Source organism: Alnus glutinosa, chromosome 10 (genome assembly GCF_958979055.1).
Source record: "Alnus glutinosa chromosome 10, dhAlnGlut1.1, whole genome shotgun sequence".
NCBI classification, from domain to species: Eukaryota; Viridiplantae; Streptophyta; class Magnoliopsida; order Fagales; family Betulaceae; genus Alnus; species Alnus glutinosa.
The window spans coordinates 170,231-195,236 of record NC_084895.1 but is presented as its reverse complement, the minus strand read 5'-3'; the positions used below and the strand labels follow the sequence as shown (position 1 = coordinate 195,236).

Sequence of the window (25,006 nt, the reverse complement as noted above, 5' to 3'; positions counted from 1 at the left end):
ACAGGGCAAAAGCCACTAATTTCATTTCAGTTATTCACCTTCTATTTCAAATTCTCTCCTTCAATTGTTGTTTCTTGATGTATGAATCCTATAATGTGGAAGTATTTTTGTCATAGTTCTCGGTTTTTTATGCCTTCAGGTGTTGTAATATAACTGAGTTTACTTTTACTGGAACATAGTTGATGGCTTAAAATATATTCCTGCAGTGGACTCTTTGGCAGGTAGTCCAAGCATTCAAGTAGTAAATCCCTGGCCCAGCCTGAGCTAAATCCTATGAAGAGTGAATTGCAAGGGGATGAACATTGGCCTCTTTCTGGGAAGCCATACTCCCATGTCATTATTACAAAAACATGTGTCGAACGCCCGTATCAAATGGTAATTACTCCCTTGGTTATCTGTACTTCTAGAATATGTAGGTAAAACCATGCTAAGTTGCTTTATAGTAAGCAATTGCTATACCACGGTAGACTTTGGAAAGTCGCTTGTTTGCGTTCCAAAGCTCCTTTGCAGATAACAAGCCCCTACCCTTAGAATTATCCTTTTTAATTTTTCAAAATTCTTGTGAAAATCCTTAATGTTTTTGTTTTTTTCAATCATCTTATGATATTCATTTCTGTCATTTCAAATGTTCATAGCACTTATACAAAACTTTTTGCCGCACTCTCGCATTGTATTTCCTTGATATATAACTACTACAAAATCTTTACCAAAAGCACTTGTTTAACATGAAAAGCTACATAGCTTCTGCATGTCAATTCCTTCACAACAGCTTTTACAATGTTTACAATATTAGCAAGCTGCCCCCTAATTTCATCTATTTGGACCTTCAAACTGAAATAAGAAATATATAAAAGGAATTAAAGAGGTAGACTATCTTCCACTTCCATTCTAGGGGAAAATACATTTAGCCCTCCCAATTATCACCTCTTTGGCACTTAGACTACCAAACTTTAAAAAGTGACACTTGACCCCTTTCAACTTTCACACTATTACAAGTTCCACCCTTCGTTATCAGCTTGCAATTGATGGAAAATGCCCACATGTGATGCGCGCTTGTTTTGACTTGAACTGTCCAAATTATCCCAAAAATTACTAAAATAATAGTAATAATTAAAAAAAAAAAGAGGAAAAAACTGAAGGGGTGGACAAATCACCCCCTAGACCATTTGGTGGTGATTTAGTCACCCCTCTTGACCATTTTAGGGGTAGTTCATAGGCTGTGGGAGTGGTTCGGCCACCCTCCCCTAGGGGGGTGGTTCAACCGCCCCCTTTGACCAGTTTGGCAACACCCAAGACCATTTTAAGCGTGGCCGAACGACCCCCACAATTGTGCACTGGTCAAGGAGTTGGCTCACCTATGGGGGTGGTTTGGCCATCCCTTGAACTTTTCGAGGGTGGCCGAACCACCCCCTCATGGTTCAGCTACCTCTTTATTTCTTCATTTTTTTTTCTTGTTTTTATTATTTTTAATAATTTTTTGGGGTAATGTGGGCAGTTAAAAAAAAATGTCTCGTCTGCATCACATATAGCATTTTCGGTCAATTTTAAATGCCATATGCTAATGAAGGGTATAACTTGTAATGGGTGGTAGTTTAAGGGGGGTTAAGTGCCATTTTTAAAGCTTAGTGGTCTAAGTGCCAAATTGTTGGTAGGTTGGGGGACTAGGTGTATTTCATGCTTCATTTTACTATCAACCAGATTCAGTTCCTTACATTACCTTGCATTCTAGCTTAATTAGTTATATCCCACTCTCCATTAAATTAGGTGAGATTGGTGACTGAAATGCTGAAGTTTTGGATGTCATAAACTAAAACATTAAGCTTAGACAGCTATTGTATAACTATCGTAGCTCAACCGGGGGGGGGGGGGGGGGGGGGGGGTTGAACTGCGTGTTTGCTTAGTATATAGTATGTAGATCCACATAATCTATGTTGACCAATTTGATGTATCAGAAACTTCAAATCCCACACAACTAGACTGTTTAATCCCTATCTTATTGTATTGTCATTAGACATTTGAGAGACAATTATTTTGATTTGAAAATGGCAATCACTTTATAAGGCTACTAAATTAGATACACCCAATTTTCATGAAAGGCATACTCTTGAGCTAATATAACATTGTTTCCTGCCAAACCCTTGATCTTTTTAGTTAAGGGCATTGAAGGCTGCTACATTCTGTTTTAGTTGGAAGGGTGTCCATTTACTGAGATCAGCAGTTCATGAAATCAAGCTGGCCTAATTTGTTATCATACATTAATTTATAGGCAGTTCCAGCCAAATTGCACAAAATAATTCCTTCTCTTGTGATCCCCACTGTTCTGACCTATCGGGGTAACAACTGGGACATGTCATATAATGGCCATTATAAAAGAATTGTTTCTGGATGGAGAGCATTCGTAGATGACAACAATCTCAAGGTTGGGGATGCATGCGTGTTTGAACTTATGGAGTGCTGCTATACGAAACTCATATTCAGAGTCCAAATTCTTAGAGGCGACCTCCCATCTGAGTTTCTAGACAAAGTCAGTTTTGAGGGTGAGAGCTCAGGCACTCCTATTATTATTGACTAGTAGTTCTCATATGATGCCCCTTGTTTTTTGTTATTCTCTTGAACAACATTACTTGTTACGAAATCATATCTGGAACTCTAATAGAATCTATAGCAGTATTATGAATTTGTTTAGGTATTAATATTACCTCTTTTTTTGGATGAATTTAATATTACCTTCTTGCTGTTATTGTAACATGATATTTTTATTTTGTAGCATCCTTTGTATGCATACTTGGATACATTTGGATTGATTTTCCTAATCTAGTCACTTATATCCTTGAGGCTTTCAGGTTATTTATGTTTGTGTCACCAATTACTGAAACCCTAAGTTATCTCAAAGATCAGCACAATTGCTCATAAAAAAACGAATGAGTTTTCAGCACTAGATGTTTGGGTGCATTGTTTTTAAAAAACAAATTCTATTAGTATTCACAATTTTTTAAAAACAAATAAGATTTTATCCAACTTTTTTCCAATTTTGTCTCGGGAAGTGAAACCATTCAAACATCTTTTTTAACTTTACTTTGCCTTGGAATTCGCGCTATAAATTATAGTTGAATTTAAATTTTAAAAAATCAAATACCCAAACGTGCTATTAAGAGACTAACAGCAGAGTTATGTTCTATTCCTGTTTCTTTCTAAGGGTTCTTAAGCAAGCCTGATCCTTAGGAAAGCAAGAAACTTGAAACTAGACCAACCGAGGAGATGCACACCCATCATGTAAATGTCTGCAAATAGCATTTCCTTCCCATGCACACCATTGTTTCATCCAACAGGGCTTGACTGGGTTGAGCTACCTACAGCGGATTCAAGCAACAAGATTATGATTGACCTTGTTGCTGGAAATAACCAGATTAACTGGGATCCCCAGGACAAGCAAGAGTTCATTGACATTGTGGAGAAAGTATATGGGAGTTTTTATCCAGCATCTCTGAACATAATATCATTTCAACTAGTAGGTCTAAATTAAAATTTAGGATGTCTGATGGGCATTCACATGATAATTGCTTTCAACCAAGTAGCAATCTGGATATCAACCAGTGAGCTAGGGGTGTTCAAGCGGTTATAACCGGCGGTTATTGGCTAAAACTGCTAACCGCCTAGCGGTTATTTTATTTTACCAACCGCAACCGTTAACCGCATAGGTGGAGGCAGTTATTTTTATAACCGCCGGTTAGCGGTTATAACCGGCGGTTTAAAACTGCTTTTGAATTCCGGTTTTGGGCCGGGTTTAGACCGATTTTGGGCTATGTTTACACCAGTTTTGGGCCAGGTTTACACCGGTTTTGGGCCGGTTTTTGTACATATTTTAATTTTTTCAAGAAAAAAATTTAATACTTTTTGGGCCTTTGTCCTTTGGTATAAAATTAACAAATCTAAATACAAAATTACAAATCCAAAACAAACATAACCAAATCCAAATCTAATTTTTCAAATCCAAATAACCAAATTCAAAACCAAACAAATCCAAATAACCAAATACTCAAAGACATTACAAATCCAAAATAACCAAATTCAAAACCAAAAAATTACAAAATTTTGGTTTTTTATTTTTATTTTATTTTAATATATATATATATATATATAAAAGCGGTTAGCGGTTATAAGCGGTTAGCGATTTTAAAGCGGTTATAACCGCTCTGTTTGAACACCCCTACAGTGAGCTAGGTTGGACGAGGTCGTCCTAAATGTTAGTAAATTGGGACTAGCTAGCTGCAAACGCAACTTTGGCCATTGCTGTGAACCTATGCACAACTCTTGATCATGTAAGCAGTGATTAGTTTGAAAGTAATACATAGCTAGAAATACTACAGCTTTTATTAGAAAGTTCCTTACAAATTGAGGTTTTTGTTTATAATTGGTGAAATGATTAGTTAGTGTGTGGTTTGTCAACCATACACCCGAAAAACTGTAGCAAATCCTTTCACCATACCTCAGTTTTGTAAGAAACTTTTTGTAACAACTGAAACACCTCAAGCATTTTCCTTAGATTTGTGCTGTAGTACTCTTCATTGATTGGTGAATAAAAAATAATTAGTAAAGTTGTCCAGTAATATACGTATATTCAGCCATTGAAAATTCAGACCTGTCCTTCATTCGGAGCCCTATTGCTTATATAATAAGCACATAACCCCAACAACCACAAACAAAGAAAGAAAACAAATTAAGAAGCCCCCATGCCATCTACATAATCGAGTAAAAAACAACCATTCATCAAGAAATCGAAAGGATAAATATCCCAACATTAACATATAAAATTTGTGGAGTGATCAGAACATTCCATCTGTTCTTGCAGGCATCCTCCTTAGAAAGTTTTGAGACAATGAGGGAAAACCAATACGAAATCTTGGATGCCTTAGCACATAAAACCCAGTATAAAGGATCAAGTATCGGAAAGGAGTGATATAAGTTACCAAACTGGCTATCAAACAGAAACACACGAAGATAAATGTGGCTCTTGGATCCCGCCAACTAATTAGAGATTGCACCCTCTCTCCTTGAGTTGCCAAGTCGCCTAGCACAACTTGCATCCTCCCAGCAATGCTTCTCAATCGATCATATCTCCTTCTTAGAACTTCACCAGTCTTCCTAGAAGGAAATGAATCAAACTCTTCATCTAGTTCTTCTTCATTTGTTGAATCAATACCAGACAACTTAGTATCCAGGTGAGGAGGATGTCTCAGCCTATTTCTGTAGCGCCAAACCCCAAGAAGGAAAAAGAATAAAAACACCGTGGGTAGAATTAGTTCCGGAAAGAACACTACGAGTAGGAATAGGACATGAATTGTAATGGTGGTATAAGTATTAGTCCAATTACGAATATGCTCAACCCATTTGATAACAACATGAATACCACTGAAAATCTCAAGGACCCTATCAAAGTTTGCTTTGGTTTTTCGTATGCTCCACATATTTGATCCAACATCTAGCATGTAATCAACGACCTCCTTCTTTAGCGGTGGCTCAGCACGGCTCAACCTTAAGGAGGTTATAAATGTAGCTTGGTGCCTCAAGCTATCAAGCTGATACACTGACAATGGGCTAAGGTAATGCATCTTGGGAAGTAATGGTAGCGTATAAGTTTGTAGCATGTCAATCAAAGATACACAAGAAAACCTCACAGCCAATTCGATTTCACCCATCTTCTTCAACCCGGAAGGTTGTAAGACTAGAAGCGGATAAGAATGCGTGTAAATCCGATTACTTTGAAGAGTGGATAGACGGATCCTAACCTTCCCAATTGTTTGATGTGTTGTTCCCTTTCCGGCCTCCTCTAAGTGACCATTGTCAAAAACTCCTATTGTAAGGACAGTACACAAATCATAAACATCCCAAGAAAACTGTTGGTTCCACTGTGGAGCCAAACTATCAAGAATAGTCCTTGTCCTCACCCACTTTGTTCCATATTTAGCTACACAATAGGCATCAGTGCACTTCTTTTTGGCCTTCATTACTTGTAAACAAGTAGCATTCAAGATCCCCAACTCCAACAACCCAATGACAGGCCTCCACGTCAGCTTTGTTGTAGACCTAAGGTCACTGCTGTAGTTAGTAGCCTCATCAAGAACATGATACCCACCATCCAAAGAAATCCTCATCTCAAGCTTACTAGCAAACTTCACCTGCTTCTGTAGATGATGCTGATCACCTACTTGATCAGGCCTATCAAGATTGTAAAAATCAGAAGATGCAGGTGAATTATCCACCCTCTTCATACTATTCTCTAAAGGAATCACAATCCTCCCCAAACTCACACTTTCTTCCTTATTCGGATACAACTTATCCTCCACACTCAAAACCAAAGGCTCCTCGAACGGTTCTGCTGCAACAAACATTATGTCCTCATTCCACATAGGATTCTGCCCATTCTTAGTATGTGATACCCTACTTCTCAAAACCAAATTCCCAAGACTGGCCCTAACAAATATTTCTGGGTTCTGTCGATTCTTATCTCTAAGCACCAAATCCTGAGCTTGAATCACATTGACCCTTAGATACCAAAGCTTCGGGGAATGATATATCTTTGACCGTGTATACATATCACCCACAACGGCTGTAGCAGCATCCGAATGCCATGCATCAGAAAATGCATCATCTGCTTGAGTCCCCATCCAAACAGCCAGCATCAATTCTCCTCCTCTCATCAGCTTTAACCCATTCTTATCCTCCAATCTATACCACTGCGGAGCCAAAGGACTATCTGGCTGAACACGCATAGGAATGTCTCCAATGTTGAACATAACCTTACCAATCATGTCATTGCTTCCATCAGCCTTATCTCTAACCACAAGCTCCAAAGCACTAGACTGAATCGTCTCCTTCTTGAAGGCAAAGACTTGGTTCCATTCCGGATTTGACTTCTTCTCAATGAACCTAGTGGTGCCCTTGTAGTTCCCAAGTATCAATTCTACATAAGGATCACAGATACCAGGCAAATCCTTTGCCTTCAAAATCTTCACAAACATGAACTGCATTTGCTCCACGAGGTCATGGCGTGTCATGGAAGTACTGCTCGTGTTCTTCATGCCACTGATGTTCGGCTTGGTCTCCTTGAGTGAAAAATCTTCTTTGGGCTTTGCCATTGGTCAAACTGTACAAAAAATAATAACCAAGAAGATTTTCAAAACCAGATTCTGTCAAGAACTGATTGAATGTAACATCATCCAAAGTGAATTTGAATGTAATTCACAAAATAAATTTTTAAACATAATCCCTTTGAAGAATAAGAAATGCTAGATGCAATCCTAACATCATACTTTCAAGTACACATTTATTGACGTGAAAGTAAAAATCATTATTTGATGAAAATTACTAGTATTAGATCAATTTAAAATTTTAATGGTAATTTTCACTGCTACGTCAAAAAATGCATATTTAAGAGTATCCAGTTTGAAGTCTACATGGCATTTCTCTCGAAGAATGTAGGTGCATGGTACTAAATTATAAGCAGTCATTGAAACTAGCTAATAGAATATTAAAAAACTAATTTCTTCCCCAAGAGTACTGTTTGATGCGTTTGCACTTTTATAAACATAGTATATATGCGCTTAATGGAATCTGTCAGAATATAAAAATCAGTTTGCATATAGCTACAAGAGTGAGCCCCATATATACGGAGTTTGTACTGCATGCTATGAACCATAACTACTCAACTTCCAAATAGTAAACTATATCAATATAACTTGAATATTAATTAATCAAATTATTTAAGAAAAAAAAAGATTATCCAGCCTCTCTTATTCTCTTTTCATTTGACAACCAACTAATCAGTACGAAAAATCTGTTGACATATATAAATGATTAATTTGTTGCATTATTGGGCATATATGTTTATATATATATATATATATATTTTATCTTATCTGAGTTCCAAACAAAAACAACCTGGCATAATTGGAATAAATTGACATTGTAACCTATAGGGGAATTAACCACATAGAAAATTCTATCACAAACCAAAACTCTCTTCTGGCACTGCCAAACATACACTCCATTTGGTTATTAAGATCGAAAACGTAGTGGAAGAAAACTATATATATAATTCAAAATAGATTTATGAAAGCTATTAAGATTATTTTAGTATTCAATCATACAAGCAAAGTGCCAATCATAGGATTGAGAAAATTAATAGCGACCCAGATATATACTACCTTAATTTACATCAAAAGACCTACAAGAATGTTTAAAAATACGCAACACGCAATGTATTTTTTTAAAAAAAAAAAAGCAAGAAAAAGGAGTGATGGGGACCAAGGAACATTATATATATATATGATCATCATGCATGGACGTGGCATAAAAATATATAACTAAAAATCATAAACCAAACATCATCATATATATGCCAACCAATGGAGATTACAAATCAATAAAAATGGGCATTCAAGCAAGACCTCAACTTGCTTAGGAAAAAAAAATAAATGAAAAGAGAGAAAAAGCATGACCTCAACTTTATTAGTAAAATAAGTGAGAGAGCACATGCAATTTAACATTAAACAACTTACAAAAGCTCGATCAACAAAGTCTAATACATTCACCAATTAATTACGTACTTCGGGTAGACTACAGATTGCAATGTACGCATACATGTATTCATAGACGCATATATACGTGCATAAATGCATACATACAGCATCTGCAATTGTCGTAGCAAAGAACCAAACTCATCAAAATGATAATATATTAATAATTATATATATAAATAATATAGAGATAGAGAGAGAGAGAGAGAGAGGGGGGCACTAACACTGAATTGAACGAAGCTCATGAATGATGACGGCTTTCAGGCACGTACAGATAGAGAGAGAGAGAGGGGCAGGGCGGACTGGAGCCCTAGGCGGATTAGACGGCTGCCTAAGGCTCTCAATAAAAAATTATTAATAAAAAATTATTTATTTATTTTTTTAAAAATAGGCTTTAATTCCCATCAATACTCTTTAATAAGCCCTAAAATATGATAAAAATAAAACTAATAAAGACATTAATATAATACAGGCCCCCAAATAAATGAAGATTTATTTCTAAAAAATAAAAAATTGAAGGCCTTAATTAAGTCCAACTGTACAGCGTTCAAAAAATTGAAGGCCTTGTACCTTTTTCCAAAGTTCAAGAATCAATATAGAATAAAGAAAAAAATTAAATAAATGCTAAGAAGTAAGAAGATGGAAAGTCACGTTAAAAAAAAAATAAAAATAATTGAGTCCAACTGTCCAACGTTCAAATTTGGCTAGTAGAGTCATCTGTAATTGTACGTGAATGAATGTCAACGAAAAAAAAATATATAGAATGACAAAAAAAAAAAAAAAAAAACCCAATTAAATGCTAAGAAGTAAGAAGATAGAAAGCCTCGTTCAAAAACTAAGACTTAATATTAATTAACTCCAACTGTCCACAACGTTCCTTAAGTCCAACATTCAAGAATCAATATAAAATGAAATAAACAAATAAATGCTAAGAAGTAAGAAGATGGAAAGTCTCTAAATATTAAGTTTTCATTTCAAATTCTACTCTTTATTATTTTTTTATTTATATATATTTTTTGTTTATCTCAATTTCCCTATTTAAGTCAATCTTATTCGAATTTGAATTTCTCAATTCTTCTCAATTTTTGTTCTTAATTTCCTTATAACTTACTATTCAAGTCCTTAAAATCATTCCATTTCTGATCAATCAATTAAAAAAAAAAAAAGGTTAGTAACCAAAAACTCAATCAATCAATTGCATTAATTTTTTATTTGATTTAGGAAATATTTTTACATTAATTTGTCTTTCCTTGTGCAGGTTAAAAGTATTAGTGTTAGATAATCCTACCATAAAAATTAAAGATAATTCGACCTTTGACAAATCAGGTTTTATTGTTCTATTTTTTTTTAAAATTTATCTTATTATAGTCAATATATATATATATATTATAAATCGTGTTTATTTAATTTGTAAATACTTTTAGTTATAGATGTCTACTAGAAAATATGCTTCAGGATATGAAAAACTAAAAAAATAAAAGAAAAGTAGAATTTTATATTTAATTTTAAATAAAATAGCTTACATAAACTTCTCGCCTAAGGCCTCAAAATATATCGAGCCGGCCTTGAAGAGAGGTTTTTTGCTACATAGAGAGAGAAGAATGGGAGGGAAAAGCATATGTTTTTTTTATTAATGTTATTAAAAATGCATGTAAGAATCAAATGCTATTTAAATAACATGTACTTCTCACATGTCAATGCTATATATTAAAAAAGTATGTAAGAAGCACATGCTATTTAAATAACATGTGCTTCTCTCATGCCAAGGAACACATGTCAATCTTATATGTGGGTTGTATGAAATTTCCTACAAACTGGTTTGTATGAAATTTATGTCCTTAGAGTTATAAAGGATATTGGCAAATGCAAATATGGAATTGTATTGACCAAATCCACCTAATTAATAAAAAATTTAATTCTCTCTCAAAATTCTCCTATTTTTGGCTCTCCCTTAATTTTGCGAAAATCCTCCATCTAAAAGTCATGGACTATTTGAAAATTGAACCAAAAATAGAATTTTGAAAATTATTTCAAAAATTGCATTAATTAAAAACCTAAATCACTATTCTTTAATAGCATGAATTAAAGTCCCAAAATTAAAACCGTATTTTTAATGGCATTAAAAATATTCCTACATTCCGGAAAAATCACATTAACCAAAATTAATTATTAATAATTGTTGATTCCATAAAAATCAATACTATGTTTTTTTTTTTTTTTAAGTAAATACAATTTATTATTGATTTCAAATATATATTTGTTGATATTAAATTGAAATCTTAGTATAAAAGATCTTGGCAAATGTAAATATGAGAATTGTACTAACCAAATCCACCAAATAAAAAAAAAAAAAAAAAATCTCTCTTAAAATTTCACTCAAATCTCTCTCAAGATTCTCCTATTTTTGGCCCTCCCTTAATTTTGAGAAAAATCATGTGTCCTTTAAACATGTGAAAAACACATGTTTTTTTATTAATACTATTAAAAATGCATGTAAGAAGCACATGATATTTAAATAACATATGCTTCTTACATGCCAATGGATACATGTTAATCTTATATGTGGGTTGTAGGAAATTTCCTACAAACCGGTTTGTAGGAAATTTCTGTCCTTAAAAATTGAACCAAAATTAGAATTTTGAAAATTTATTTCAAAAATTGTATTAATTAAAAACCTAAATCCCTATTCTTTAATCACATGAATTAAAGTCCGAAAATTAAAACCGTATTCTTTAATGTCATTAAAAATATTCCTACATTCTGTAAAACTCACATTAACCAAATTAAATTATTGTTGATTCCGTAAAAATAAATACAATATATTATTATTAATTATTATCATTTTGAAAGTAAATATAATGTATTATTGATTTCAAATATTTGTTTATATTAAATTGAAATTTTAAAATTATAAAAGATATTGGCAAATGTAAATATGAGAATTGTATTTGACCAAATCCACCTAATAAAATATTTAATTTTCTCTTAAAATTTCACTCAAATCTCTCTCAAGATTCTCCTATTTTTGGCCCTCCCATAATTTTGTAAAAATCCTCTTTCCAAAAGTCACGGACCGTTTGAAAATTAAACGTAAAATTTTATTTCAAAAATTTCAAAAATTTATTTTTGAAAATTTATTTCAAAAATTTCATTAATTAAAAACCTAAAACCTAAATCGCTATTTTTTAGTCATACTTTTTGAAATTGCAAACTAACTGAGAGCACATGTCATTTAACAATAAACAACATGTACAAAGCTCAACAAAGTCTAACACATGCACAAAGCTCAACAAAGTCTAATACGTGCACCAACTACTTCAGGTAGACTAAAGATTCCAATGTATGCATACATGACATTACATGTATAATGATATATTCATAGACGCATATATGCGCAGGGGTAGAGTCAGGGGGGTTGAGAGGGGCCAAGTGCCCCCCCTCAACCACTCATTAATGGGCAAATTATCTTTAAGATGTATTAAGATTTATGACTCAAGCCATTTAAGCTTAGCCAACGATTTATAGCGTTTTATTAAATTAGGTCGCTCAGGTATACGATCAGAAATCAAAATATCTCAAGGTTGAAGATGAACAGTGCATTTAATTGTAAAACACAATATTTAAGTGTGTGGAAGGGTTTGCAAAACAAAAGTAGTTTCATTTATTTGCTGGATGCTAGAGTTGCATTTCGTCAAACGATGAAGGTCTTTTTTTTTTTTTTTTTTTTATCTTTAATCTGTGAGAGGTGAGAGGTGACTGGTGAGAGGGTCTGGATGTTACTTTTTTATTATTATATATTACTATTAAAGTGATTTGTCATTTGAGTATATCATGACTCGTACGGTGAGAGAGTGAAGAGTCATACTAAAAAAAATAAATTGATTATTAAAGGGTGAGTCTCTTTGTTTGGGAGAGGACAATTTTTTTTTTTTTTTTTAAAAAAAAATCTGAACATCAAGTTCCTATCTTCTTCTTTTCTTTTCTTTTTTTCATTTTTTTTTTAATAAACATCCAGGTTAGTCCACGCAGGTACACCTACTTTTTAAAAATTAATTATTTATAAATATATCTAATTTTGTTTCATATTTTGATTGAATGAAATATATAATTGTAGTTGTCTGTGATTATGGAGAACAATAATGATTTTATTGAACTCCAAATCTCCAATTAAATTCTAAATGAGCTCGTGCCAAGGTAGATTTAACAAATTTGCCGGCAAATCCTTGCTTAAGATAAAAAATTTTGATTATCATTTTAATGATAGAGATCAAATCCAAAGAACATATCTACAAAAAAGACTTTGTCAACCAACTGATAATGATTTACCAAAAACACAATTATGAAAAAACATGCCGTCATTTTAATCCAGCATGGTTCACAAAATATGCTAATTGATTAGAATAAAACATTTTAGAAGATGTTGTGTAATGCCTATATTGTTAATTTGTTATCTTTTCAGACTAAACACTGAACATCAAGTACGTAGGAGGTGACTCATTTGTTACTGAAATGTTTAAAAATTAAAAAAAGAAAGAGAATTTACAAAACCATGTGAGGGCTCACAATATTGCGTTAGCTATATTTTTTTAATAATTTTAATTAATTTTTTATGAATTTTATATTTTTTTTATTTATCAAAAAAAAAAAAAAAAAAGCTTGCCCCATCTGAACCAATATCTCGGCTCCGTCACTGTATATACGTGCATAAATGCATACATATAAGATCTGCAATTGTTGTAGCAAAGAACCAGAGTCATCAAAACGATAATATATTAATACTTTTATATATTAATAATTTTATATATTCATACTTTTAATATATATTTTATTAATACTTTATATATATATATATAATACTTTTATATATTAATACTATTAAAAAAAGAGAGAGAGAGAGGAAATGTTAGTCCATCCAAAGGCCTGGTTATGTCATTAAACTTAGACAACATTTTCCAAAATAATTATCTTACCTTAAAGAAGTATCTCGATAAAAGTCCTAATTTATGAGTTTTTTTTTTTTTTTTTTTGTAACCAATATACTTATGAAGAATAATATTGTCAAGTTACAATAATTCCCTATGTTGAAAGCTAATCGCAAGAACGTTGGCATGAAGTATAACTTTGTTGTTCATGATGTGACTAGTATCTCTAGAACGTAACTATCCTTAAGCAGTGTTTCAAATATCGTTGATTGTCACAACGTATTGTGCCGAACCACGATTTCTAGTGTCAACATCAGTTGTATTTTGACAAAAATGTTGCCGATATCTTCACATATCAAGCAACCTTTGAATGCTACAACAAAAATTCACTGTACTTACAAACAGTAGTTCATCTCTCTCTCTCACGGACCAGGAATATTTTTATGAAAATCAAACATCAGAGTTCAATCCAAATATGTGCAATTTTATTTTTAGAGTGTTGAAGGTAGAGGTGTACAAGCGAGACAGTTATTAACCGCTAACTACTAATAATTGTCAACAACCATTAACCGCATAACTAGAAATACCCACAACCGAATAATCGGATAACCGCCTAGGCCGATTGTAGTTACTGGTTATAAAGATTTAGAAATCTGAGTAATAATCGGTAATCAATTATATATATAAAATATAAATAATTGAAGCCTAATTTTAGCCTCTAAGTTTCTTTTCTCCTTCTTGCAAATTTATTCTCCAATTCTCCAATTATAGCCTCTAGGTTTCTTTACCAAAATTGTTCTTATTTTTGTAAGCTTCTTTTTGTTATCTTTTACCATACAAGCTCACACTTTGTATATTCAAACTCATCACCGCCATGCCATAATGAAGCCTACTGGAAGCCATGGAGTGACGGGTTATTATATTACTTGAGTGTTCTTGTCCTTTGGGCAACTAACAATTCTCCTGTAATCTTACCTAGAATGGATCTTTTAGGTCCAAGCCCAAGGGACAATAATTAACTCGTTAATGATGCATACCAGTCATGATGCTAGCCTTCAATACAATATTGTCCGGAAGACCCAACAGCAGAGCATGTCATATGATGCCATCTGGAGTTAAACCTTGGGTGACAACCAATCAAATGTGGTTGTGCCGGTCACAAACAACCATTGGATCTTAGGCCAAATATTAAAAGTAAATCACTTTGACCATAAGGTTAACATGTATAACAGTAAGCACATGGCAGTTATCCCACACGTAACGGTGTACTATATCATACAATGCAATTTAATTCATAGTTTTTTACATGCATGTATTTACAAATACATCATTTTCATTATCTTGTTATTCATTAATCATTTTCACAAAATAGAGTTTACAGTATTCTAAAAAGTATTTCATGTGAGTTGTAAATATGCAAGTTTTATACATAAAATAATCATGCTATATAGAAATGTAAATAACAAGTATCCCTGTGAGTTTTACTCACTTGAGTAGTAGGTTTCCACCTGGTAATCTTCCAAATACTCTCAAACCTCCAAATCAGTGAAAAAAGCTGACATTAGCCTCTAACCTTGAGCTAAGAAGACCCTTAAGTCCTAAACTATTCAAAATAGGCTTATTGTTTTCATATCGAATGTTCGGCCGGAAGGGGTTGAATGTTCTGCCTCGATTTTGAACACTCGGCCAGAAGAGGTCAAACATTCGTTTCTAGGCAGAAACCCATTCTAAACCAAAATTCCCTTCCAGACTTCATTTCGACACGACCTAAGGTCCTTATAAGATCTGTAACATAGTCCTAAACCACAATAACACTCACATTTAGAACATGATACGCCCAACATCATTAAACTACTAATCCATCGCTAATTTTGTATAAAAACCAAAACCTAGCTAGGGATTCAAAACTCAAGTTATGCTACAAAAAATAACTAAACAATATATAAGAAGTAAGATTACAACATAATAACACTAATAAAAACAAGTTAGGCTAGGAAATTTACCTCATTTGAAGAACAAAGGACCAAGAGAGCTCCTTGTCTCTCCAAATCACTCTTTCTCTCTTTCTCGCTCTCTCTCACTCTAGGAATAAATTGATTGAAGGGGCAGAAATAGGGTGAAGGAACGAGGGTAGGGGTACTTATAGGTTAGAATCACAGAGGATAAGACTTAGGTGTTATTTTTCAGTATTGTTAGTCATCGAACGTTTGGTGTATTATCGGACATACGGTCTTACGGTTTTAAGTGAATGCTCAGTTGTACTATCGAACGTTCTAGTCTATAGCTATAGTCGAACGTTCGGCTGTACTATCGAATGTTCTAGTATAGAGCTATAGTCCAATGTTCGGCTGTACTATCAAACGTTGACTATCCAACTTCAAACGTTCTAGTTTCCACTCAATCGTTCAAGATCCAACTCGAATGTTCGTCATCGAGTGCTTGATGTCTCACTTGAACGTTCGGGCTTCATAGGAACTCTTAAAAGTCCATAATCTCACACTTTACAAATTGAGAACCAATCCTAGCATCTTTAAGTTATAATTAGAGCATGCTTAAGTGCTTAACCCTAATTTGTGTTTAGGGTATTACAATGAATCAGCAAATCCTTCTGCCCATTCAATGGTCAAACCATTCAAATAGTTAGGTGAAAGTACCATGCAGGTTGGAGAGAAAAGTAACCGTTCGATCGGCATAAAGTAACCTTTCGAACGGTAAGGTGTGAAGTCACATAGGATACATTGAAAAACACTAGCAATTGAATGGCACGAGCATCGATCTATTAGTCATAGGCTGCGTTTGATTTAGATAAGTCCAAAAAGTTGCAGAAGCAAGAGGGGTGTTATATAAGCATATTTTTTAAGCCCTAGCGACCACATAAAAGAGAAGGGAGTGTGTGTGTGACCCATATGTTTAATAGTTGACTATAGACTTAGAACCAAAGGATCCCTCGTCATTGTACATAACATTATAGTTGTACGTAGTAATAAAAAAGGCTTGAAAGAAAATTTGAAATATAAAAAAAGTTTTGATTAATCGATAATTGATGGCTCAATGTGTCTAAGGAGTGTCTTAGAATATAAAAGTGAAAAAATTAACCAAAAGAAGAAGAAGTTGAGTGCATAAATAATTATTGAAGGGAGTGACTTTATTAATATTCCAAAATGTTCTCATCATTATTCCGGATATTTTCCCATTAATAATTCAAATATAATATGTTAGAACAGTTTTTGATATGGCACGAACAACATGTTCTTCTATGCTCCTTCGTGAAACTATAGTTACTGCAAAACAAACAAGGTCAAGAGAACTCACCGGAGGGAGGCCGGCGGGTCTCACTTCGATGCCTAAATCAGACTATGAGGAAACAAAACACCCAATACACAATAATTCAGTCTAGTTTTCATACCTGGTGTAAAGGTTCATTTCGTCCCCAGCATGGCCTAACCGCGCTGCCAGAGCTTGATTTGGACTTGGAATATTAAATGGACCAGAATTGGGATTCTTTCCTTATTCGTCTTAGAGCAATATCTTGACCAAATTTCTCCGGATCGTATACGATATGGGATTACTCAAAGTTCTAACCTAACCGCCTCCTTCCTCAGTGGCCGGGTTGACACCTCAATTTCCAAGGCACATTCTTCCTGAGACTCATTATGGGAAGTCAGACTCCGGGCTTGGGGCATGCTCATCCCTGGGGTTAGATCTAGGTACAGCGCCAATCACGTATCCCTGGAGGTAGCCATTTCTAGGAGTAGCTTATTGCGCGTTTTCCAAATGGGCTCTTTTTTCAGGAGACACATCGCATAGGTCTAGGCTCATACTTCTTTTTGGGCCAATGCCTGTGCGGAGGCCCATGACCTTTGAGTGGGGCTAGACTAAACTAGATCATTCCCAACATAATACATATATGTGTAATCTCCCTTTATATTCCCAAAACATTTTCCTTAAACGTCCTCCATTACTAACCACCTCCTTCCTCAGTGGCTGGGTTGACACCTCAATTTCCAAGGCACGTTCTTCCTGAGACTCATTATGGGAAGTCAGACTAGGGCTTGGGGCATGCTCATCTCCGGGTTAGATCCAGGTACGCTGCCAATCACGTATCCCTGGAGGTAGCCATTTCTAGGGCAAGCTTATTGGGCGTTTTCCAAATGGGCTCTTTTTCGGGAGACACGTCGCATGGGTCCGGGGCTCATACTTCTTTCTGGGTCGATGCCTGTTTGGAGGCCCATGACCTTTGAGTGGGGCCAGACTAAACTGGATTATTCCCAACATAATACATATATGTGTAATCTCCCTTTATATTCCCAAAACATTTTCCTTAAACGTCCTCCATTACTTTCCATATGTGTGCTACTACAATTGTATATCACTATAAATTCTATTTCTAATTTTTTTTTTAATCGCTTCATAGAAACGATTATCTGCCAAACTATCTCCCCATCCATATCTACCAAGTAGGGGTAAGTAGAAAGTGAAAAGTATGCCACGTATCTTCTCCTTTGATCATTCTACTATTCCGTTGCAAGGCAAAACTCAAATTGTTTTGATAGTGTATGATAGCAGCATAAACTAAGAATTGAAAATTGAGAAGGGAATTCAGAAAGAGAGAAAATAACAAATAGGGAAGAGAAATACCATAGTTGTCCCAAATAAGTAAACAGAAAAATAACTCTAAAAGACTGAAATTTAATTGATACTTCAAAACGATATTGTTCTATTGAGTGTGTATCCCTTATAAACCAGAGAACGGAGAAGATCTAAAAGAATAAGCTCGGGTTCAAAATGAAAAAAGAAGAGACTGTTCATTTGACCTTACACTTTTGATGGTTGAAAGTTCACAAGACATGTGAACATGACTTATCTTATAGAAATGCTTATTTGATAGGACCCATCCTAGCTTTCTCTAAACCGATAGGAGCTACTATCAAGAGAAGGGATAGAGCTAATGGGTTATAATTCATTATTTATTCCTCTAACCTTACGGTAGGAAGAAAGCTACAATCCAATCTATTCTGTTCTGTCTTTCTCCTCGCTACTCTTACTTTATAGTACCCTGGGAAGACTCTTTTCTAACCAATCACCATTAAATTGGAAAGCACCTCGGAGGGAAAGCAAATTGAAGAAGGAAAGACATATAAACTAAGATACACTCCTAATTTAACAAGGAAAAGGAAAAACCCAATTCTTATTGAAAATGAAAACTAAAAAACATATGCATAAATATCGAAACGGGAAACTAAATAAAATAAACCAATATCAATATCAAGATTTTGCTTAGGAAAATTTGACAGAAAATTTTCAATCCCAAGCAAATCAACATAATTACTTTTCTCAAGCCCCATTAATATATTTTCACTCTTTGAACGTTCATCAAACACAAGGTGGACATTATTCTCTTCAATAATTTTTATGGTATCAAGAAATAAATTTATCTCCTCCAATAGATCATTTTCGTCAGGATAAATGTCATAGATTGGTGGAGAGACCCAATCTACAGAAAAATATTCCTCAATAATTTCATCTTCCTCCTCCACATGAGATGGATTTGGTAGATAGACTTGAAACTTGCTAACAACAGTCAAGGCAGTGAGAATGCTAGAAAATTTAGGTAGCTCAACTTTGAAGCCTAATTCTCCATGCCGCTCATCCCGAACACATTGTTCCCGGACTAGAACAAGATTGTGATATGAGTTCTCGAAATTGGATTCTGGATCGCGATTGTCAATATCGCAATGGATCTCCATGTTTTGCACCGTTAGACGATAGTTCAATTCCGCAACTTGCCTCTGCAAGTTTTCAATCATCACGTCTTGTACACTGCATTCATGTTAGGGGCCGGACTTCCTCATTTGGAACCTGTCCACGCCAACCACGACCACCAGTCACGACAACTGATGAAAAAATTACTCTAATAAGACGCTAACCTCTAATACCAATTGATGGCAAGCAAAACTAAAATTGTTTTGACAATGTAAGATAGTAGCAGAGGTTAAGAATTCACTACCAAAAAATAAAAACAAAAAAATAGATTTAGTGTTGATTGGGATAGTGTCGTTTGTACGAAACGACGCAAAATGACGCTATTTAGCGTCGTTTACTCTTCGAATGGCGCTAAAATTAAAATTAGCATCGTTTGCTGTTCAAACGACGTTAATTTAAATTTAGCATCGTTTGAACAGTAAACAATACTAACATTTTAGCATCATTTACCATTCAAACAACTCTAGATTTAAACTTATCATCGTTTGAACAATAAACGATTTATTATTCAAACAACATTAATCCTCACTTTTTCTCTCCCCCTTCTTTATTTATTCTACATCCCCCTTCTACTTCTTCTTTTTCTTATTCTCTCCCCCTCTCATGACCAACGTCCCACTTTTTTTTTTTTTTTTTTTTTTCCTTCTTCCTTTTTCTTCTCTTCTTCTTCTTTTCTCTTATTCTCTCCCCCTCTCATGACCAACGGCCCCCTTCTTTCTTTCTTTTTTCTTCTCTTCTTCTTTTCTTTTATTCTCTGCCCCTCTAATGACCAACGTATGTATTGCATCTTTCCCCCTCTTCTTCTTCTCCTTCTCTCTTATTCTCTCCTCCTCTCATGACCAACGTACGTACTGCATCTCCCCCCCCCCCCCCCCCCCCCCGCCTCATTTTTTTTTTTCTCGTATTCTCTTCCCCTCTCATGTCCAAGCTCCATACGACAAGAAACACAAACAAACAAATAGAGGAGAGAGAGAGAGGGGGTAGCCTGAGCTTCATCATTTTTTTTTTAATTTAATTAATTATTTAGATTAACGTCATTTGTATAGTAAAACGACACTATCTGTCGTTTACTGTTCAAAAGACACTAACAATATAGTGTCGTTTGAACCCAAATGACTTTAATTAGCGTCGTTTGAACGGTAAATAACGCTAATTTTGAATCTCATCACTATGTTTAGCGCCATTTAGCAAACGACGATAAATGAAGTGTCGTTTTTTGCCTAAAAATGACATTATTCAAGCGATACTAAAACCCTGAATTTTTTTTTTTTTGGTAGTGATTGAGGACTAAAAAAAAAAACTCAGGAAGAGATAAAATAATGATTATGAAAGAGAGCTACCCTAATCCCTCCAAAGAAGTAAACAAAGAATAACTCTGAAGACTGAAGTATTATTGATCGATACTCAAAAGCTGAATGCAAAATTATACAAACATACCTTTATATAGGGTAAGTTTGAGTACTTTTCAATCAAAATGCTTGAAGAAAATAAAAGAAATAAATAAAAATAGAAAAATAACCTTAAATTTGGAGTCAAAGCAAAAGTTTTGTAGACAAAGAAAAAAAAAATTATTTGCAAATATTTTGTATGATCATTTCCATTTTTGTGCCGATCTTATTAAAAAAATAAGGGTTAATTAAATACCTTATTGGTACCTGATTTTTCAGTTTTTTTAAATTTAGTAACTGAATTTTCATTTGTTTCATAAAGTGGTATCTGAGTTTAAGGTAAAAACCACTTTAATACTTCTGTTATATTTTTTGTCCAAATATTAACGGTCTTCCATGTGTCGAAAAAAAAATTAACATGTGGCACTATGTAAGAAAAAATTAAAAATAAAAATCTTTAAAAATTAATTAAAAATAATAAAATAATAAAATTTATAAAAAAATAAAAAACAAAATAATTTATACAAAGAAAAAACAAAAAAAGAGGGGTCCCTTGGCCATCATGAGGGTGGTTCGGCCACCCCATGGCAGAAAAAAAAAAAGAAAAAGAAAAAAGAAATTGATGGGTTTTGGCCCTTAGGGGTAGCCGAACCACCCCCGTGCCCTCTAAATTTTGTTTAAAGGGTTTGGCTCTTGGGGGTGGCCGAACTACCCCCAAGGGCCAAAAACCATCAAACAATTTTTTTTAATTAATTTTTAAAGTTATTTTATCATTTTTATTTTTATTTTTATTTTTATTTTTATTTTTATATAGTGTCATATGTCAACCTCAGCAGTTAACACGTGACAGAACGTTAATATTTAGACGAAAAATGTAACAGAAGTACCAAAATGGGTTTTACCCCTATGTTTAGTGCTATTTAGCAAATGACGATAAATGAAGTGTTGTTTTTGCCTAAAAATGACACTATTCAAGCGATACTAAAACCCTAATTTTTTTATTTTTTCATTTTTTTTTTGTAGTGATTGAGGACTAAAAAAAAAAACTCAGGAAGAGAGAAAATAATAATTATGGAAGAGAGATACCCTAATCACTCCAAAGAAGCAAACAGAGAATAACTCTAAAGACTGAAGTATTATTTATCGATACTCAAAAGTTGAATTGCAAAATAATACAAACATACTTTTATATAGGGTAAGTTTGAGAACTTTTCAAACAAAATACTTGAAGAAAATAAAAGAAATAAATAAAAATAGAAAAATAACCTTAAATTTGGAGTCAAAGCAAAACTTTTGTAGACAAAGAAAAAAAAAATATTATATGCAAATATTTTGTATGATTCTTTTCATTTTTGTGCAGATTTTATTCAAAAAAATAATATTAAAATCTTGTGCGTGATTCTCTTTCATCATATTCACGCCTACACCAAAGCTTAGATCTTTTAAGATTTTTTTACGACTTACAGAAACTATCGATTGTATGATACAAATTTGGGTGTGTGTGGCTGTTTAACAAGAAAATGAAAGCCAACAAATTCACACTGAAGCGAGCAGAAACTTCTAGTGACCTACTGTAGGTGTTGCTGGGTTCATCATATGATAATGGCTGGCATTAATCTGTATAAAGTTGATAGGGCCATGTCCACTTTCTTAAAAAGAAATGGAGGTAAAGAAAAATGGGCAAAAAGAGGATCGAGTAAATAATGGTCATAGAATCATGTGGACTATCTTCTACTCAACATGCAAACGCGTAAAGTTTATGTAACACAAACTTCAACATATATATTGTAGTTTTTTATAGAGAGTGATCATGAATATTTGATGGTGAAAACAGTCTGGCGTTCTTACGCGCAATCATTATAGTCCAATCGAAAAGTTAGCTAGTCCAATAATGTGGTTGCGGGTGTAATACATATATATATATATATATATATATATATATATATATATATATATATATATAAAGCAACGATCCACGTTATAGTTCCGATCGATCTGATTTAATTACAAAGATACGCGGGACACAACTATGCAGGCCAAAAACAACTTTTTGTTTATGAATTACATGGAAAACGAATCACCAATTAATTATATTTTTCGGGAGGGGAATTTGGTTTTTGTTTGCTTGCTTGCATAAGAAGTGGCACTCAACAGAATTTTCACCAATAAAAAGGGGTCCCGGTTCCCAAAAAGAACAAAAGAAATGAGGCAGGAACTCCCCGTCTTCGAAGCTGTTTGGTAATCAAAGGCCAAATTTTCAATTCCCATTTCACTTCTTCCAAGTTATCTCAAAGATTAGCACAATTGCTCATAAAAAAATAAAAAAAAATAATAAAAAAAAAAAACGAATGAGTTTTCAGCACTAGGTGTTTGGGTGCATTGTTTTTAAAAATTAAATTCTATTGGTATTCGCAATTTTTCAAAAACAAATGAGATATTATCCAACATTTTCTAATTTTGTCTCAGGAAATAAAACCATTCAAACATCTTTTTCAACTTTACTTTGCCTTGGAATTTGCACAGTAAATTATAGCTGAATTCGAACACTCAAACGTGCCATTAAGAGACCAACGGCAGAGTTATGTTCTATTCTTGTTTCTTTCTAAGGGTTCTAAGCAAGCTTGATGAAAAGCAAGAAACTTGAAACTAGACCAACCGAGGAGACGTACACCCATCATGTAAATGTTTGCAAATAGCATTTCCTTCAATTCCCATGCACACCATTGTTTCGATCCAACAGGCCAGGCTTGATTGGGTTGAGCTCCCTACAGCGGAATCAAGCAACAAGATTATGATTGACCTTATTGCTGGAAATAACAAGATTAACTGGGATCCCTAGGACAAGCTAGCAAGAGTTCATTGACATTGTGGAGAAAGTATATGGGAGTTTTTATGCAGCATCTCTGAACATAATATCATTTCAACTAGTAGGTCTAAATTAAAATTTAGGATGTCTGATGGGCATTCACATGATGATTGTTTTCAATCAAGTAGCAATCTGGATATCAACCAGTGGGCTAGGTTGGAAGAGGTCGTCCTAAATGTTAGTAAATTGGGACTAGCTAGCTCCAAACGCAACTTTGACCATTGCTGTGAACATATGCACAACTCTTTATATATGTAATCAGTGACTAGATCAAAAGGAATACTAGCTAGAGATACTACAACTTTTATTATAAAGTTCTTTACAAATTGAGGTTCATGTTTATAATTGGTGAAATGATTAGTTAGTACCTGGTTTGTCAACCATATACTCGTAATCATTTCATCAATTATAAAATAAAAACTGTAGCAAATCATTTCACTCTTGTAAGAAAATTGTAGTCACAACTGAAATACCTCAAGTATTTTCCTTAGATTTTTTGTGCTGTAGTACTCTCATTGATTAGTGAATCACAAAAGTTAGTAAAGTTGTTCAGTAATATACGTATATTCAGCCATTGAATATACGTATATTTTCAACCTCTGGGACGATGAAAATATTAACAATGGAAAACTTAAGAAGTTGATCGAGGATTAAGTGTCAAAGCCAGCCTGATTGTTACAAATCTAGTAGAGGTATTTTAGGATTAAAATATCTTAGAGATAATAAGTTATTTTTATTGATAACATTAAGATTATTGATTATAATTTAAATATTAGAGATAATTATTATCATTAGAATGATTTATTCTAGTTAGTCTTTTACTTTTACTATGCATTATAAACTTCGATCTATTTAAAGACACCATAAGTTAATTAATAAAATTAAGCAAAGTTGAGTTAATATTCAGCTGTTGAGTTAATTTGAGAGGTGTAAGGGTTCCTTGAACTACCCATAATCTATCTTTTACGTTCTTAAGAAATTAAGCCCCGTAACATTTTATTATAATGGAATTCTTAAATAAGGTTGGCGATACCTCTTAGTTGCTTTCGACCGTAGAATTTACAGTTGATCAAAGGATATCAACATAGTTACATAGGTGACCGAGACATAACAGTCTATTTAAAGTAAATTCAAGCTTTTATATAGGTGTATGATCGATGAGAGAAATTTTAACGCACAAATAAAAAACCCCAACAACCACAAACAAAGAAGCCCCCATGCCATCTACATACTCGAGTAAAAAACAACCATTCATCAATGTTAGGGATAAAATCAACCCTAAAGATACGTGGATCCAATGACATCTCGGAGTTATGTCTCGGACATTTGTTCCGCACAGTTCCGCCCAGCGAAGAGAAGGTCGTTTAGGTCCAAAGACATCTCGGAGATATGACAATGTCTCGGTCTTAACATTCTAGGTTACGGTATATATAATATCCCGAGATCTCCTAGCCGAAACGAAGTGAACATATCTCGGATATTTGTGTCTCG

At 33.9% G+C, this 25,006-nt stretch overlaps 2 protein-coding genes across 4 annotated transcripts in view; one reads left to right on the top strand and one right to left on the bottom strand.

The window, feature by feature from the left end:
• Positions 1-225: 225 nt before the first annotated feature.
• LOC133879787 (B3 domain-containing protein Os04g0386900-like) lies at positions 226-2,840 on the top strand (the record flags this gene model as incomplete). Its single annotated transcript, XM_062318559.1, has 2 exons — positions 226-375; positions 2,267-2,840. Coding segments are annotated over 2 exons (456 nt in total), but the record flags the coding sequence as incomplete, so codon positions are not given.
• A 1,877-nt stretch (positions 2,841-4,717) lies between these two features.
• Positions 4,718-25,006, bottom strand: part of LOC133880437 (FT-interacting protein 3-like) — a 56,903-nt gene continuing 36,614 nt past the window's right edge. The window contains exons 1-2 of one of the 3 annotated variants that reach the window (XM_062319384.1): positions 8,801-8,832; positions 4,718-7,144 (exon numbers count right to left, since the gene is read on the bottom strand). In XM_062319384.1, coding sequence (XP_062175368.1) covers positions 4,824-7,136 — 2,313 coding nt within the window. In that variant the 5' untranslated portion in view covers positions 7,137-7,144; positions 8,801-8,832 and the 3' untranslated portion in view covers positions 4,718-4,823. Of the gene's footprint in view, positions 7,145-8,558; positions 8,663-8,800; positions 8,833-25,006 lie in introns of those variants that run through there. The other 2 variants (XM_062319385.1, XM_062319383.1) reach the window with 2 other exon arrangements.